The sequence below is a fragment of the Takifugu flavidus genome, chromosome 4, assembly GCF_003711565.1.
Source record: "Takifugu flavidus isolate HTHZ2018 chromosome 4, ASM371156v2, whole genome shotgun sequence".
Taxonomy (NCBI): domain Eukaryota; kingdom Metazoa; phylum Chordata; class Actinopteri; order Tetraodontiformes; family Tetraodontidae; genus Takifugu; species Takifugu flavidus.
Genome location: NC_079523.1, coordinates 2,381,911 through 2,396,235, shown reverse-complemented (window position 1 = coordinate 2,396,235; position 14,325 = coordinate 2,381,911). Strand labels below are relative to the sequence as shown.

Genomic DNA, 14,325 nt, shown 5'->3' with positions numbered 1-14,325 from the left:
TGGGATTATGCAAGTGATTTCCACTATATTATTCTACATGCAGCATGTGATGGGAGGAGGCTGCTGCCACGTCGGCTCAGGCCTGAATCCTGGAGTGTGTGTGTGTGTTAATACAAGTTTGTTGCTGCAGGAGAAACAGCTAAATGACTTAACTCTGCCTGATATTTCAGATGGGATCATACATGACAGGAACCTGAAAATGAATCTGGTCATGCTGGTTTTGCTTTTTTTCCCGCAGTTGATAAAGACTGTTAAGCTGACTGAATGTGTAAAGAAAAGGTTTAGTGTCCTTTAGAAAACTGGGTGCAGCACATATCCTCAGTTCATGAAAAACACATTACAGGAGCTTTGATACTGTCAACACCTGATGTTGACAGAACAAGCTTTGGTAATCTGCTGCACAATCGTGTACATTTTCTGTTCTCAACACTTGTTCACGCTCGTATGAAAGAAGGAAACACACACTCAGGAGTCACATGAAGAGCTAAAATGATCTGTAGATGTCTCCTAGATGCATACAGTCGACAGACCAGTGAAGGACCTCCAGAAAATTCAGTGGAAAGGAAGTTTACACAACACCCCATAAAGTGATAGCATCATTTGAGAAACCACAAAAGAATCTTTTTACTCACGGAGCTCATCAAAGTGTGTCTCCATGCCGTCTGTCCCTGGCACCGAGCAGATGAGCCTGGCCTTCAGGAAGGTGCTCCACTTGTTTACCAGGCAACAGTGTCCACCGTCGTCGTTCTGTTTATGACACAGAAGAGTTTCTCCATCACTCACTCTCATCTTCTTCCTGCCTTCCGCCAGCACCCAAACCCAAGTGGAGCCACCCACATAAACAGTGCATGTTGATTTGGAAGAAAAAACATGGGGGGATGTGGGGGGGCAAGATGGTAAACACTGTCTCCTCCTATTTAGATTCTCCCATCTGTGGTGGCAGAAGTCCAGAACCTACCCAGTACAAAAGAACTGGAACCACCATGTAGATACGGGAGGTCTGAAATATGAAGGACTGCTAGCAGGAAGGCTAACACCTACAAGTGATTAAATCAAATATTTTTAACAATATTGTATTTATAAATAACATAAAAGTTCCAGCCTGGAAATAAAAGCTTAATTTAGGCCAGTGGTAGGACTGGTGGCCGGGATGTCTGTGGTATATGCTTCAAAGGTAACTCAATCGGTGTCACGATACGACAATATGGTGCTAAACGTATCTCCCCTTCCAGTACGTGGTTTGTATATGTCGTGCATGTCTGCAGGGTACAAAAAGTGGCAGTAAGCCTATCCAGATGTGTGTTGAAGGAAGAATGGCAGGACCGGGTCTCTAGAGGCTGTGGCATGGCCACCACCCCCCATAGAATTGGGGGGGGGGGTTGTGTTTGTGTGCCGGGTCAACGTCTGACCCCTTTTAAAAAACACGATGAGTGAACAGCTGAGGCGACAAACACACGTACGCCACATTTTCTCACTGTTCTTACATGAGCTGCCCCGCACAAACATGCACGTAACCTCAGGATGGAACCGGCAGTCACGGCGGCACCGTATAAACCTCGTGCACGGCTTTCCAGTAACCGTCGTTTGCTCCACCCACTTTAGAAGTGCGCTTTAACTGCGAAGGACTCTACTCACGAACTAGCTTTCACTTTTTTACATTACAAGTTTTAAGTGTTTGGGGACTGCCGAGGTACAAAGGTCAGAAAACCACAGGGTCAGAGGTCAAAGGGCAACCTCATAGACAGAGCCATGCATTGTGGACAGGAAGGTTAAGGACACATGTGGATTCCAGCACATCAGCATTGGTTAAACACTCGTTCTCTGCCCCGCAAACATCCAAACACAGCAGGGGACTCGCCTCGCGAACCGCTGTGCTGTTTTTTTTCCCAAAGTTTTCCGTTCACAGCATTCCCACAACAAACCAAACAGGCCTCTGTGTGTGAGTACACACCAGGCAGATACGTCCTATACGGGACTGGGTCACCGGACTCTGGCCCATCTCTGACGACTTCTCTCGGAAGAAGAAGTACAGCTTGTCGTCGTTTCTCTCCGCGCTGTCGGGAATGAGGTGTACGTGGATGAAAGTGGGGTCTGTGGGGGGAAGATGTGGAGAAATATCAGAAAAAACTATGTGTGGGATCATCTGGTGAAGATCAGCCTGGCCTGATTTTCAGAAACATATGCAATCTCCTGGAACGTTACATGCCAGCGACATGTTTGGAACTCTTTGAAAGTCTTGTGGGAAGGCTACACGAGCTAATCCAGAGTCCCACCAATCACTGAGAGGCTGAACAGGACACTCACCATTTAACCATCTGGAGTTGTACTGATCTGTTCGCATGGCGGTCTTTGTCCCCAACGTACGGAAAATGGCAGAGTCCGTTCCCATGAAGTCGACATAGACTCCTGCATACAGCTCGCCATCTTAAAAGGAGAGAAAACATTAAGGGAGATTCCTCGACTCTGACATTAGTCCAGCACCACCCTTGGCACCAACATCGGGTTGTTAGTAACATGTCAGGACTCCTTCCAAAAAGCAAAGGCTGCACCAAACACCCGCATATCTGTTTTATTTAGACACACATTTAAATGTAAAGCTATGTAAAGCTGCAATATATAAGTGAACTTCAACAATTCATCATCCATTAGAGGGAAAATGGAAATCAGGCCTCATCAATCAGGGCCAGAACATCGTAGCAACGCAGGTTAATGTGGGAGCAGAAGCTTCCCTCACCCACATTTGCAGTGATTTCACAACAATTCTCTTTAAATTGATCTTATTCTAGCACATCTTCATTGGGCTGAATTTGTAGGAATAATGACTGTTAATAGACTGTGCCAATGTCAAGTTCATGATTGGTTCACGTCATTCTTTTAGAAACATTGCCAAGTCTAGGTAGTAAACAAGTTAGTCCCATTCTGGAGGACAAAGAGCCAAGTAATGGTGATGAGGATCATTTAAAGCTTTAATTGACCAGAGAGGAATAATCAAATGTAAAAGAAATGGTTCCAGAAACCATAACCCAGGCCTCCAGAAACAGCCTTCACACCCACTCTACAAGGACATAAAAAATGAGTACATCCATGTGTGCAAGCTGACAAATGCATACAACAGCCTTGTTAAGCCACAGGAAGGAAAGGTGTTGGTTCTCCAGCTGCTGCAAAGGCCACGCCAGAGAGCAGGTGTGAGCGTCACAGTCGAGAGAGTTGGAGTAAAGAACCAGCGGGAGGCAGAGCCGAGGAAACAAAAGCCCCGTTCCACCATCATTATACCCAACGTCACGCCTCTATATGGAGATTGATGATACATCATTAAAGCGTCTCCAGATAATGAGATGTCTAATGTGGCGAAGAGCTGAGCAGTCAGTGGCATATCTGCTGTCGTGGTACACGGTGCGTAAGCCTTGTCAACACAAACACCAGTGTTCCTGGAATGATTCGAACCGGTGGAAGTGGGAGGTAAATTCATCTTGGATGACAGTACTGGTTCCATACTGGTCAGCTGGCGCTGCGTTAATGTGGGAAAGCGGCGCCAGTGATTTACACCCTCTGCCTCGCCCCACATGAGGAAGATCGTCTTTCACTGGTGGCAACTGTGTTCTTTGGACCTGAATAAGTGACCTTGTATCAGAAGAAGACCACATGAATGCTACAACTGATGTGAGGCAGCACTGTGAAGACTGTTTACAAGGGAGTTTGTTTTTGAGCCACAAACTGTGAATATTTTGAAATGATCTAAACGTTCTGATCATTTGTTAGTGACCTTCCTTCCACTGTTACCCCTGTTATACATGAATGAGTCAAAAGATAAAGAAGACACGTTGTAATTATACTGAGAACACATGAGTCCTCATCCGGACACATTCCTTGCAAAGCCTGTTGTTATGACTGATTTATGACAATTTGGAGGACAAATAACTTAAAAGTAAAATACCACGAACTCAAATTATTGCACATGACTGCCCTAATCCGGAGGCGTCCGCACAAAGAGAAGTGGCAGAAGCAGCATTGAGCCTTGGCACTGATCACCTGAGTTTCTCCCCTCCAGCCAGTTTTTTGGTATTTTTATTAGGCATTTTGTTACGTCCTGTTTTATCCTGATAGTCTGTTGGCCTGGCCTCACTCTCACATCCTGTTCTTGCCTGTCTAACTGCAGTTGCCGCCCTAATGTCCTGCATCAGGGACTTATTGTGCTCCTCTTCCTCGAGGGCTTAAACCGTGTTCCCCTGGAACTTATAGTCTCTCTATCCCTGGTGTTGGAAAGATATTGTAAACTAGAGATTTTTGCCTTTTGTGTTTGATGGTGCACTAATCCAACCTCCCGTATCACATCAGCCTTTGGCTTTCTGCATATAAAGAGCTTTGATTGAGGTCGAGAATATTAAATGATTCATATATTAGTAGGCAGGATACAATAATTAGGCTTAGACATTGTTGACAGTGCGGCCTACAGACGTTAAATATGTTTTTTTTTAAAAATAAATAAATAACAACATCCACAAATAGAAGGACATGGAAAACCAGGCTGACAGGGACAATGCGGTGTTAACCACTGGGAATGCTGGGCCATGTCTACACCCAGGAGCCAAATGATACTCACTGATCAAAGCTGACACACTGTTGAGCTTTGGGTCATATGAACACTTTCCCTTCCCAGATTCCACTCTGCCTGGCTCCAAATGGAAGATGTCTTCCTGAAATGGGAAAATCACACAGAGACAGCAATAAATTCAGTATTGTTCTACCTGTCACTGAAATTCCCTGTTGGGAGGACGAAAGCGGCAGGCGTGCTCCCGAGAGACCGACACAGCCTGATGTGGGAGGAAATATTAGAATAATGAGCGTGCATGTGTTCAAACAAAAAATGCATGCAGGGCCAGCAAGAAATTTCAAATCCATCTTTATGCCATTCGGCTGTGGAAAAGAATGTGCCGCGGACCGAGACTGCTGGCATAATGAAGCGCACGCCAGATATCCCTCGGTTTGGTGGTGCCTTTGGCTGTGCAGGCCTCCTGCTGACACCTGTAATCCAGGACTGTGAAAACAAACCTGGAATGGAGGCTGGATGACTGATGCTCACTGCTCGTGGCATCCCTGCACGCAAGCCCTGGAAGGTGATTGGCAGAAATTTGCGTACGAGAGCGGGGGAAATGAATTAGGGGCATGCAATGACATGTGCTGTAGTGCAGACCAGAGCATGTTCATTCCCCATTTTTCACTCCCAAAGGGTGCAGAGAAGAAGACATTTCTGTCAGTTTCCATCATCACTAAAGGAGGGGAGAGGGTGGCATTTTGCCAAATTCCCTTCACTGGCTAATACAAACACACTTGTGCAATTCACAACTCCTCATTGATTAAATCACCACTCATTCAGATGAGAAGGTGCTGGCAGCTCACTCTTAGCCTTGCCAGATGCTGATGCATGAAAAGGTCACAAACATTTATGCGTACCAGTGGGGAACTGTGCCCCGAAAAGCTTTTTACAACCCTGCTGTAAAATATGACCCCTCAGAAAAGTTGCTGCATGTTTACAAAAGGGACAATAAAGAAACCCTCCAAGAATTTAAAAGGGTCCCACTTCACCTGAAGCCCTAATGTCCTTCAGACTTCTTTCCTGTGTTCCAAAGACACTGGAGAGCTCAAACAGTGAGGATATGTTCACGTGTGCGGCTGTTTTATTTCACATACAGCACAGCTAGTTGGCTGCAGATGGCTGGTGTTTGCTCTGGGCTAACAGAGCCTGCTGTGGGAGGGGGTCACATGCTGACTAGTCTTGCCGCCTGTGTGGGAGCGACTGCAGCACATTCCTGCAGAAGGTGGAAGTGACGGGTGGAACATTGTGCGCATGAGTGGAGGAAATTATTGTGGTGTTTGTTGCTAAATAAATGTCAAATAGATGCTAAATAACTGTGATTGTGCCATGCATGAGGCGGCAGTGAAAGCAGTTCATTACATTTCTGGTAGGTAAAGTCAACTGATTTTTTTTTTTGCCTGATAAGCCATTTGCATACGATAATGATGCTCTCATGCAAAATATGACATTTAGCACAAATGATACAAAAGGACAACGAGGAATATGAAAGGGTGCTCAGACAATGAGGTTTTGAGAGACAAAGCGACTATGAAATTTCATGTAATTCCACATTGCACAGGACATGCTTGAGATTACGCGTGGTAAATGTTATGGGGATAAAGAAATCGGGGCGAACTTAAAGAGGTGATGGGGAAATGTGATCACACACACACACAGGGACAGCATGCTGCTGGTGACTGCCAGCCCAAACAGGATGGAGGGCTGTGGTTCTGGCGGGGCCAGCACTGCACCTTCAGTCCAAGTGTCTCGTGCACTGCACTGGGATCAGCTGCGCGGCTAGCCCGTCCTCTGGCCTGGGCCATCTGAAGATACATGGATGTCTAAAGCAGAAGACAGCAACACAGTTGGGATGTTACACCACAGGTTCGGAAGCATCAAGGACTCGAGATACTCGACAATCCGAAATGACTGAAATCTGACCATGGAAAACATAGATGTGCACATCCACGCTTTTAACAAGTTGCTGCACTTGAACAGATGCTGGGGAAGTCAACAATGGTTCTCTATCCCGTGGCTAAGCCAGTAAAGGCCCTCACAGTAGGCTACATAAATTACACTCAGGTTTCGGCCCAAGTAAAACACACATGTCTACAGTTTAGGTAAAGCAGAAGTGGAGAATATAGCCTACAGCTGTTATCAAATCACAATCCATCTCACTGTAGAATTATTAACGCTTACACATTCCCTCATTTATGTCAGGATATGTGTGGGCATGCTTCTGTCTGAGTGTATAGGTTCATGTTTCAAAAATCACATTTACTTCCCAGTCCAAAGGAAAAAGGCACCTAACTAAATTTATTAAACTAACTCAACGTTACAGTTTTGACATGTTTGATTTTAAAATATTTACCTTTTCTGCTACTTTAAATCAACACTTTGTGACAATTTAATGGAAAATAATGTGCTGCTGCTACATAAATATGATATTTCTAGTTAGTTTGCAGATTATATGCAGAATCAGCACTTTTTAAAATATTTCTTACCACTGAAAGTGCTCTAGACTGCTCTGTTTGTCAAGAGAGAGACAGGGAAATTTACTTGCTTTTTATCCTTTAACATTTGTCCCTTGGACATCTTTGGGGACCAAGCGTAACATTCTGAATGAAGTGGTGCGTCCAATGGGAGTAGGAAAGGGCAGCGATGCCTCACTATGGTTGAGAAAATTCAAGAGGTCCCATTAAAGACTGAGACTAAACAAGGTGACACTAACAGCACCTTCGGGACGATAGCTGTGTTGGCGACTTTGCCGGTTGCAAAGACGTAGAACCACAAAGAAGCCCGGTGATGAAAACTATTATAAAAGGAAAGTAGCCTGCAGGTGGATGGAGAGCAAATGACTGGAGAAGAAAAAGGAAAAAGCCAGCCACTGTAGGCCATCTGTGATGCACGTGAATAAAGCTGTCTGATAATTTGATGTGCCACTCGTATAATCCGTAAACCTTTAATCCTCACCTGGGGTCTGCGGCCACGGTTGACGAATGTGCAGACTGGGTTGTAAGCGCCGGTTCCACAGACATACAGCTGAGTGCGATTCCACGGCTCAATTAGACGAATGAAGTTTGCACACTCCTCCTGATGAGAAATGTCCTGAATTATTTACTAACCAAGATTATCATTCAAACGAAAGTTCATTCACAGGCTACTGTGTGGATGGACAAAATGCACAATCAGGAGAATTGTATGTTTTCAAGCTATGTGTTGGAAAAATTAATATTTTATTTTTATAACCTAAAAATGAACAGTATGGAACGATATGACCTGGCCTAATAAATACTGTTAACAAGCTTACTTACATTGGCGTCCTTCCCACTCACAAGACATTCCATCTTTCTTCGTTCGGACACCGGCCAGTGGATCTGCGAGAGGGGAAAACAGGACATTTTATGGTTCAAAATTCAACATTTATAAAACTGTGGGTATTTATTAGATATCTGGGATAAAACTGCAAAATGGCTGTCCACCTAAGCTGATATTTGTCCTGTTGGAATTGACCAAACCCAATTACAGTGTTGTAGTGATCCAACATCCACTCCAATATAAAGTCATTTTCAGCTATCCCACATGGTTTCAGGACAGATTTGGAGAAGCTGAACAGAACATTTTGCCCTGGGGGCAGCACTTGTAGCACTGCCTTCCTCTAACAGCCCATTAGAGGGGCCAGAGTTTGGGGTGAGTGGAGGTGTGCTATGAGAATGTGCGAATGATCTTACAATATGTGGGTCCTTGTTGATGTCATGGAGGTCCAGAGACAGGATATGGTCCTTGCTTCCAATGTACATGCGATCATAATCCTCATCCATGCGCAAGATGCGGTAGTCAGTTGTGTTGAGGAGATAAGCAAAGTGATGAGCAGTCCCAGTGGATCTCAGCTCTGTTTCAAACAGATAGATAAATCATTTAAAGTCAGCTGTGGTGCTCTTTTTGCTGCACATATGTATGGACAACTGACACATTCCTTGTGACAGTCCTGCATACCAACATGGCACTATCTGATGGTTTTCCACCAACATGGCTGTAACCTAACGCTGCACATTAGACATAAGTGCTACTGATCGTCTGTCACATCGTGTTGATGGTTTAATACCACCAAAGTGGATCAGAAGATGTAAAAAGTCTCTCATCACTGACTGCATGTGACTTCCAGCCATTAGCCAGTAAAGGAACAGAATTCAACCATAGGGTGAGTTACACCAAACTGGTGGGTGTAGAAAACTGAACAGTGCCTCGGATCACAACACCGAGCACATTTGCAAAGACAATATAACTGACACTTCCTCCCAATATTCATTCTTTCACCAGCTCCATGTTAGAGTATTTGTTTGATATGTTCTCCCCGGTTCAACAACCATACACAGAGAGAGCAGAGAGGCTGCTGCTAAGACAGCAGAAGGCCCCACGCTACACCATGGACAAACACACTCCTTTGCGATCAAGAGGGGAGAGGCAATAGAGGGTGGCAATGACATATTGTTAAACAAACACAGTATTTCAGCCAGCAGGAAAGCCCCCTTCTAGCTTTATTCTGCAACCAGGAGACCACAAAAACTCAACAGGCAACCTGAAGGTTTCCCTGAGTTCTTTTGTGTTGATTTAGCAGCAACATTGGAAGGGGAACCAGATGATAAGCTGTCAAATACCTTTAGATTTGTTTATATGTTTGAAAATGACACATCAGACCACTGTGCCAGCGTAGAATGAAAGGAAGAAAGTGTGAAACATAGCCAAGGGGGACAGAACACCATAGCATACTTAGAAAATACATGATGAAGATGATTTAAAATTATGTAAATGGTTCCTACGGTTCATAGCAAAGCACATAGATTTGCAGAAAAGAATGACTAATGTGACCAGGTGAGGAGGTCGTGCAGGAAAGAGGCCGGACACCAAAGTATGCAGAGCCATCAGTATGTCCGCCACTGGGCCTTAAAATAAACAGCATGTAGACACTTTTTAAACAGACTCCTCGTGGAATCTGATATTATGAGTCTTTCCAGCCAGATCTAAATTTAACAGGGGGTTACGTCAATAAGCGAAGATTAATAGCATTAGATTTGCTATATTTGTACAGTTTGATTTAATAGCCATGCCCACCACAGGAATGTTTGCAGGTCAGCAGAATGACTGACAGCTGTCAGAGCCCACTGAAGAGGCGCTGCAACATGTGGTTGGACCTCTGATTATTTGTGTTGGAGGCTTAGGTTGACTGATGAGTCCCCATACAGCCCAGCTATGAGCACACACACATGCACACACACATCCAGAAAGAGGCAGACACACAGGGAGTCCAATGGTGAGTCAAAGTCTCTCCTAAAGATGAGTGTCAACAGCTACTCCATGTGTGTTTGTTCCCAGAGAGCAGGATGAGACTGTGTCAGCTGAGGGGAATGTGTGCACGGTAACAACACGTCAGATATTAGGAAACAAACTCAGATGTACTCTCTTGTCATCTAACATTATCCTATAACTGTGCATGTGCAGCCCAGTCTGTACACAGCAAACATGACACATGGAAATAAAAAAAGCTGGTCTAAGGTCACAAAGAAAGGTAAAGTAATGAAGACAACACCACACAAAGCAATGAATTTTAAATGATGCTACCAATGAAATGGTGCCGAGACCTTTAATCTCTGCAAATGAATGACAGTTGAAGCAGAGATATCAGATTTACATATGGAGCCCACAATGAGGCCTAAATGTCACTGGTCCTTCTGGTGTAATGGAGAATGTAATAAAAGCTGTAATGACAGGTCAAAATGAAAAAGGTAAGAAATCTGGGTCTCCAATTCTGCTAACCTTTTCTTAGTTTAGCCATTCTCTACTGTGTCCCTGTGAAATTAACACCACGAGGACATACAAAGTATACAGTATGACCCATTTGACTGCTTTGCTTAAGGCCAACAGGATCCAGGACTGAGCCTAGAGCCAGGTAGCTACCCAGTCCTGACCAGCTCTGCAGTGCCAGATGTCTGAGCACTTTAAATTTAATACAAACGAGAAACATTTGATTTTATATTTAACCCACATATACCAATTTGACCGCATATCCGTGAACATGAGCAGTCCGGAGAGGCTGAACCACCGCGCTCTTTGTCAGACACATTAAGGCATGACAGCATTTTCCGCACACAGACTTATCCTGGAGATTTAGAGGCTGGGAGCAGGGCACACGTCTGTCTATTAGAGCCACATAAAGTCCTAAACTAGCCCATTACTGCTGTATGGTTCAGGCTCACTCTGGGGGGTCTGCACACACACAGCAGGCGCTTTGTTCCAGGAACGCACCACTTCCCCTTGTGGAATGGCGGTGGCTCTATTAGAGGTGAAAGTAAGCCAGTGGTGGAACGTGATCCTTGCACTCAATCCCTCTGCCATTGCTGTTGTCCCTTATTGTCTTACTTTTTATGCTAGGAGGCAGCATTTGAAAGCAAGAAAAAGGTCACACGGTCTGACCTCTACCTGCTTTCTTCCCTCTAATGTTCTGTCTGAGCCACTTATCTGTATGGTTACACATACATTAAAGAGATTATAAAGGGAGAAGTGGGAATACAGATTATTAACAGGATCAGAAGTAAAACACACACACACACACACACACACAGATAGATAGATAGATAGATAGATAGATAGATAGATAGATAGATAGATAGATAGATAGATAGATAGATAGATAGATATAGATAGATAGATAGATAGATAGATAGATAGATAGATAGATAGATAGATAGATAGAATAAAATTGAAACAGATGGGATTTTTCTTTATCTTATCTTGTATCTTGTGGGAAAATGTGTGTTTATTGGACAGCGATGGGCCAGAGAGCGAATGCAGAAAAAACAGTTGGAATGGAACCAACGACGGCTGAGAACATGCTGTTGAATGAAGGGAGCTGTGGCCACTTTGCTACCAAGGTGCTGGTTGGAGGGTCCTAGATGTCTGGAAGCTTTCCCAGTTTATTCTGTTTTAGTTCAATTCCTGGCCCACAGCATGATTAGAAACATGATACACGGCAACGACTATAATTCAGATAGATCGTCTTTGGCTTCGTGTACGTACATGTTCAGATTCTTCCAGGGAATACTCATGCACATCCCCAGGCACTCAAGCCAATAAATAAGCCATCATACTTACACACATGATACCTAGAACACTGTTTCTGCCTGCACCACCTGAGGTGCTGGTTGTTTTACCCACTTGTGTCACACAGAAGCACTGTCCAAAAGCACTGAAGCAACACTGGGACAAGAGGCTGAATCACAAATAAACATGATTTATTGTGTTTTTCAACCCGAGATTTTATTACATTAATTTGCTTTGTTTAATTCAGAAACTCCACAGGAAATTGTGGCAGAAACTTAAATCTCGCTTTCACCATGCGCTCAATGAGCGCAAGCTTCCTGCCAAACCCTGAGGTGGATTACAGTGGTTATGCTGGGAAACCTGGTTTTGTCCCGCAATATGAATATAACCCACTACCCAGGCCTTATATAAAAATATGAATATATCTTGTTAACCTTGATTAAATCAGGTATAAAAACACCGAGGTATGCCTCAGTGTCAGGCTGAGCCAGGCCTTCTACCCCTCAGAAAATACTTTGCTTGTGTTCTCGAGAGCTGCGAGCCCTCTTGTCATAGCAACTCTATCTTAAATTAATAAGCAACAAGCCAAGTTGACTCAAGAAATGTATTTGGATTGGAAAAGTTTACTATGAGCATCACATCTTGAGAAATAAGACAGCACAACTGCTGGATGCTGTGCTGTGATGAAATGATTTCCCACCACGGTGTCACACAGGGGAGCCGAGAGACTTCTTCTGATGTATCGGGTTCGGCTCTTAATGCATCCTATATAGTGCAGAGCCAGTAACATCAGAACTTCCTTTCATTACGGTACAATTACTGGATGACATTTGACTTAACACAGCAAACAGCGCTCGCAGGGTTCCAGGCAAACTCATGGCAGCCATCGAGGAAGTGATCACAGAAAATAGTGAACAGTGAGACAGCTAAGGGGGAGAATACATATCCTACGTCTTGACAGTGCAGTGCACACTGGTGACATGATACCGATATGGGAGTCCCACCCTGCAACATGTTTCTCTGGTTTCAAATTGACTAAATTACTGGCCGTTGCCAATAAGAGCGTGTTGCTGCTTGAAGCCTGCACTGCCTCTGCAGAAAACTACTGAAAATAAAGAGGATGGGGGATGGGAAGAGCCCAAACTTAGTGGTCTAATGTATTAACAATGAAAAGGAAGCAAGTGGCGAGCAGTGCCAAGCACAGTTTTGCAATCACCTGTTCACTTCACGGGTCTGTGGTTTTCCTTTGTTGAGCACATGGTTGAAAATCAGAAACTGAAACGACATCAACCGGGCCAAAGATAAAAGTGACGCACTAAAACCAGATGTCCATTCTACTCCATCTATCCATCAATCTTTTTTCAGTTTTTAAAAAACTAAGAAACAGGCTCTTGGCTTCTAACACAGTTTCTAAGCTGCATTAGCTGCTGTCCTGGGGCAGTTTCCAACCTGTCAGAAAGAGGTGTGTTATTTCACACACACACCCGACTCACAGCAGTGATAATTGGGGTGTTTAAGATGGGGCGGGAGGGGTGACAGGGTCTCAAACATCAAAGGAAGCACTTGTCAGGAATCCTGGATGATTATCTTGAATGCCATCAATTCAGTGATTGAACATTCTGGTTCAGACAGAGCTTCAATTTAGTATTATATTTTATTATTGCATCAGGATAGTCTCATGTTCTTTAATGTATTTGGATATTTTTTACATGGGTGTAGTTTTTAATCTATTCACACATTGCAGGTTTGATTTGAGTCCAGAAACGCATATCTGAGGATGCTTTATCTTATCTTCATAAAGCAAAACATTCTACTTGTATGTCCTAGAGAATATAGGGGATCTCTGCCCCCAGCAACAGCCAGACAGAGATTTAACAACCCGCTGCTTCCTCTGAATATGACTGCTGGGCGGCAGAACCTGCACCTGCGCTGCTATCTTGTTAGCAGCATTTTAAGTCCCTCCTGCGATTCTCAGGGCCCAGAGTACCTTTCTTCACCCTGCTCCAACAGCTCCTTTCAACACGACTTGTCTTCATGTCAAATATTCCCATAACTTGTTTAGGTTGGTGGAAGCTCCACGCTTCAAAGCCAGTGGAGAAATGACACGGTTGTTAAAGAATGTCTGTATGATGCCTGGAGAGTGGTTACGAGGTTAACTGGGCTCCTGAATCAAAAGGAACCGTAACAGCATGTGAACATGGCAGCTGCTTGCCTCGGCTTAGGATAATAACGGCGGCCGGACGCTCGGTCACTGTGTCACATCAGATAAGGACATTTCATTCAGCAGAAAATGAATATGCAAGGGTGAGGCATAGCGAGATAGCATCTGAGCCTCCGCTAATGTCAGAGCCTGCCTATAAAGAATAGTGACATGGTTGAGCTTCACTGAATGTTCTGTGCGTGTGTGTGTGTGAGTGTGTGTAGGGAGGAGAGACAGGCTCAGCAGCTTGCTGCTAGGAGAGAAAACACAGACATAATAGCATAGCTACACAAACACCTGCCCAGACATTCCTGTATATAATCATAATCAGTCTAACAGGTATCGACTAGAAGTTTAGATTTTTTAGTTTCAAAATGTGCCCTTGTTGGTGCTGTTGTTTGACCACTTGTGGTTTCAACTGCTATTAAAAAATCAACAGCTCCCATGTTGTTGC

General features: G+C 44.2%; 1 protein-coding gene across 5 annotated transcripts in view; it reads right to left on the bottom strand.

Annotated features, from left to right (window-relative positions):
• Nucleotides 1–14,325, bottom strand: part of sema3fb (sema domain, immunoglobulin domain (Ig), short basic domain, secreted, (semaphorin) 3Fb) — a 43,323-nt gene that overhangs the window by 9,347 nt on the left and 19,651 nt on the right. For 3 of the 5 annotated variants that reach the window (XM_057030529.1, XM_057030527.1, XM_057030528.1), the window contains exons 3-10: nt 8,305–8,465; nt 7,888–7,950; nt 7,547–7,666; nt 6,325–6,414; nt 4,601–4,694; nt 2,305–2,424; nt 1,952–2,091; nt 633–747 (exon numbers count right to left, since the gene is read on the bottom strand). In XM_057030529.1, the coding sequence (XP_056886509.1) occupies nt 633–747; nt 1,952–2,091; nt 2,305–2,424; nt 4,601–4,694; nt 6,325–6,414; nt 7,547–7,666; nt 7,888–7,950; nt 8,305–8,465 (903 nt within the window). The remainder of the gene's footprint in view (nt 1–632; nt 748–1,951; nt 2,092–2,304; nt 2,425–4,600; nt 4,695–6,324; nt 6,415–7,546; nt 7,667–7,887; nt 7,951–8,304; nt 8,466–14,325) is intronic. The other 2 variants (XM_057030532.1, XM_057030530.1) reach the window with 1 other exon arrangement.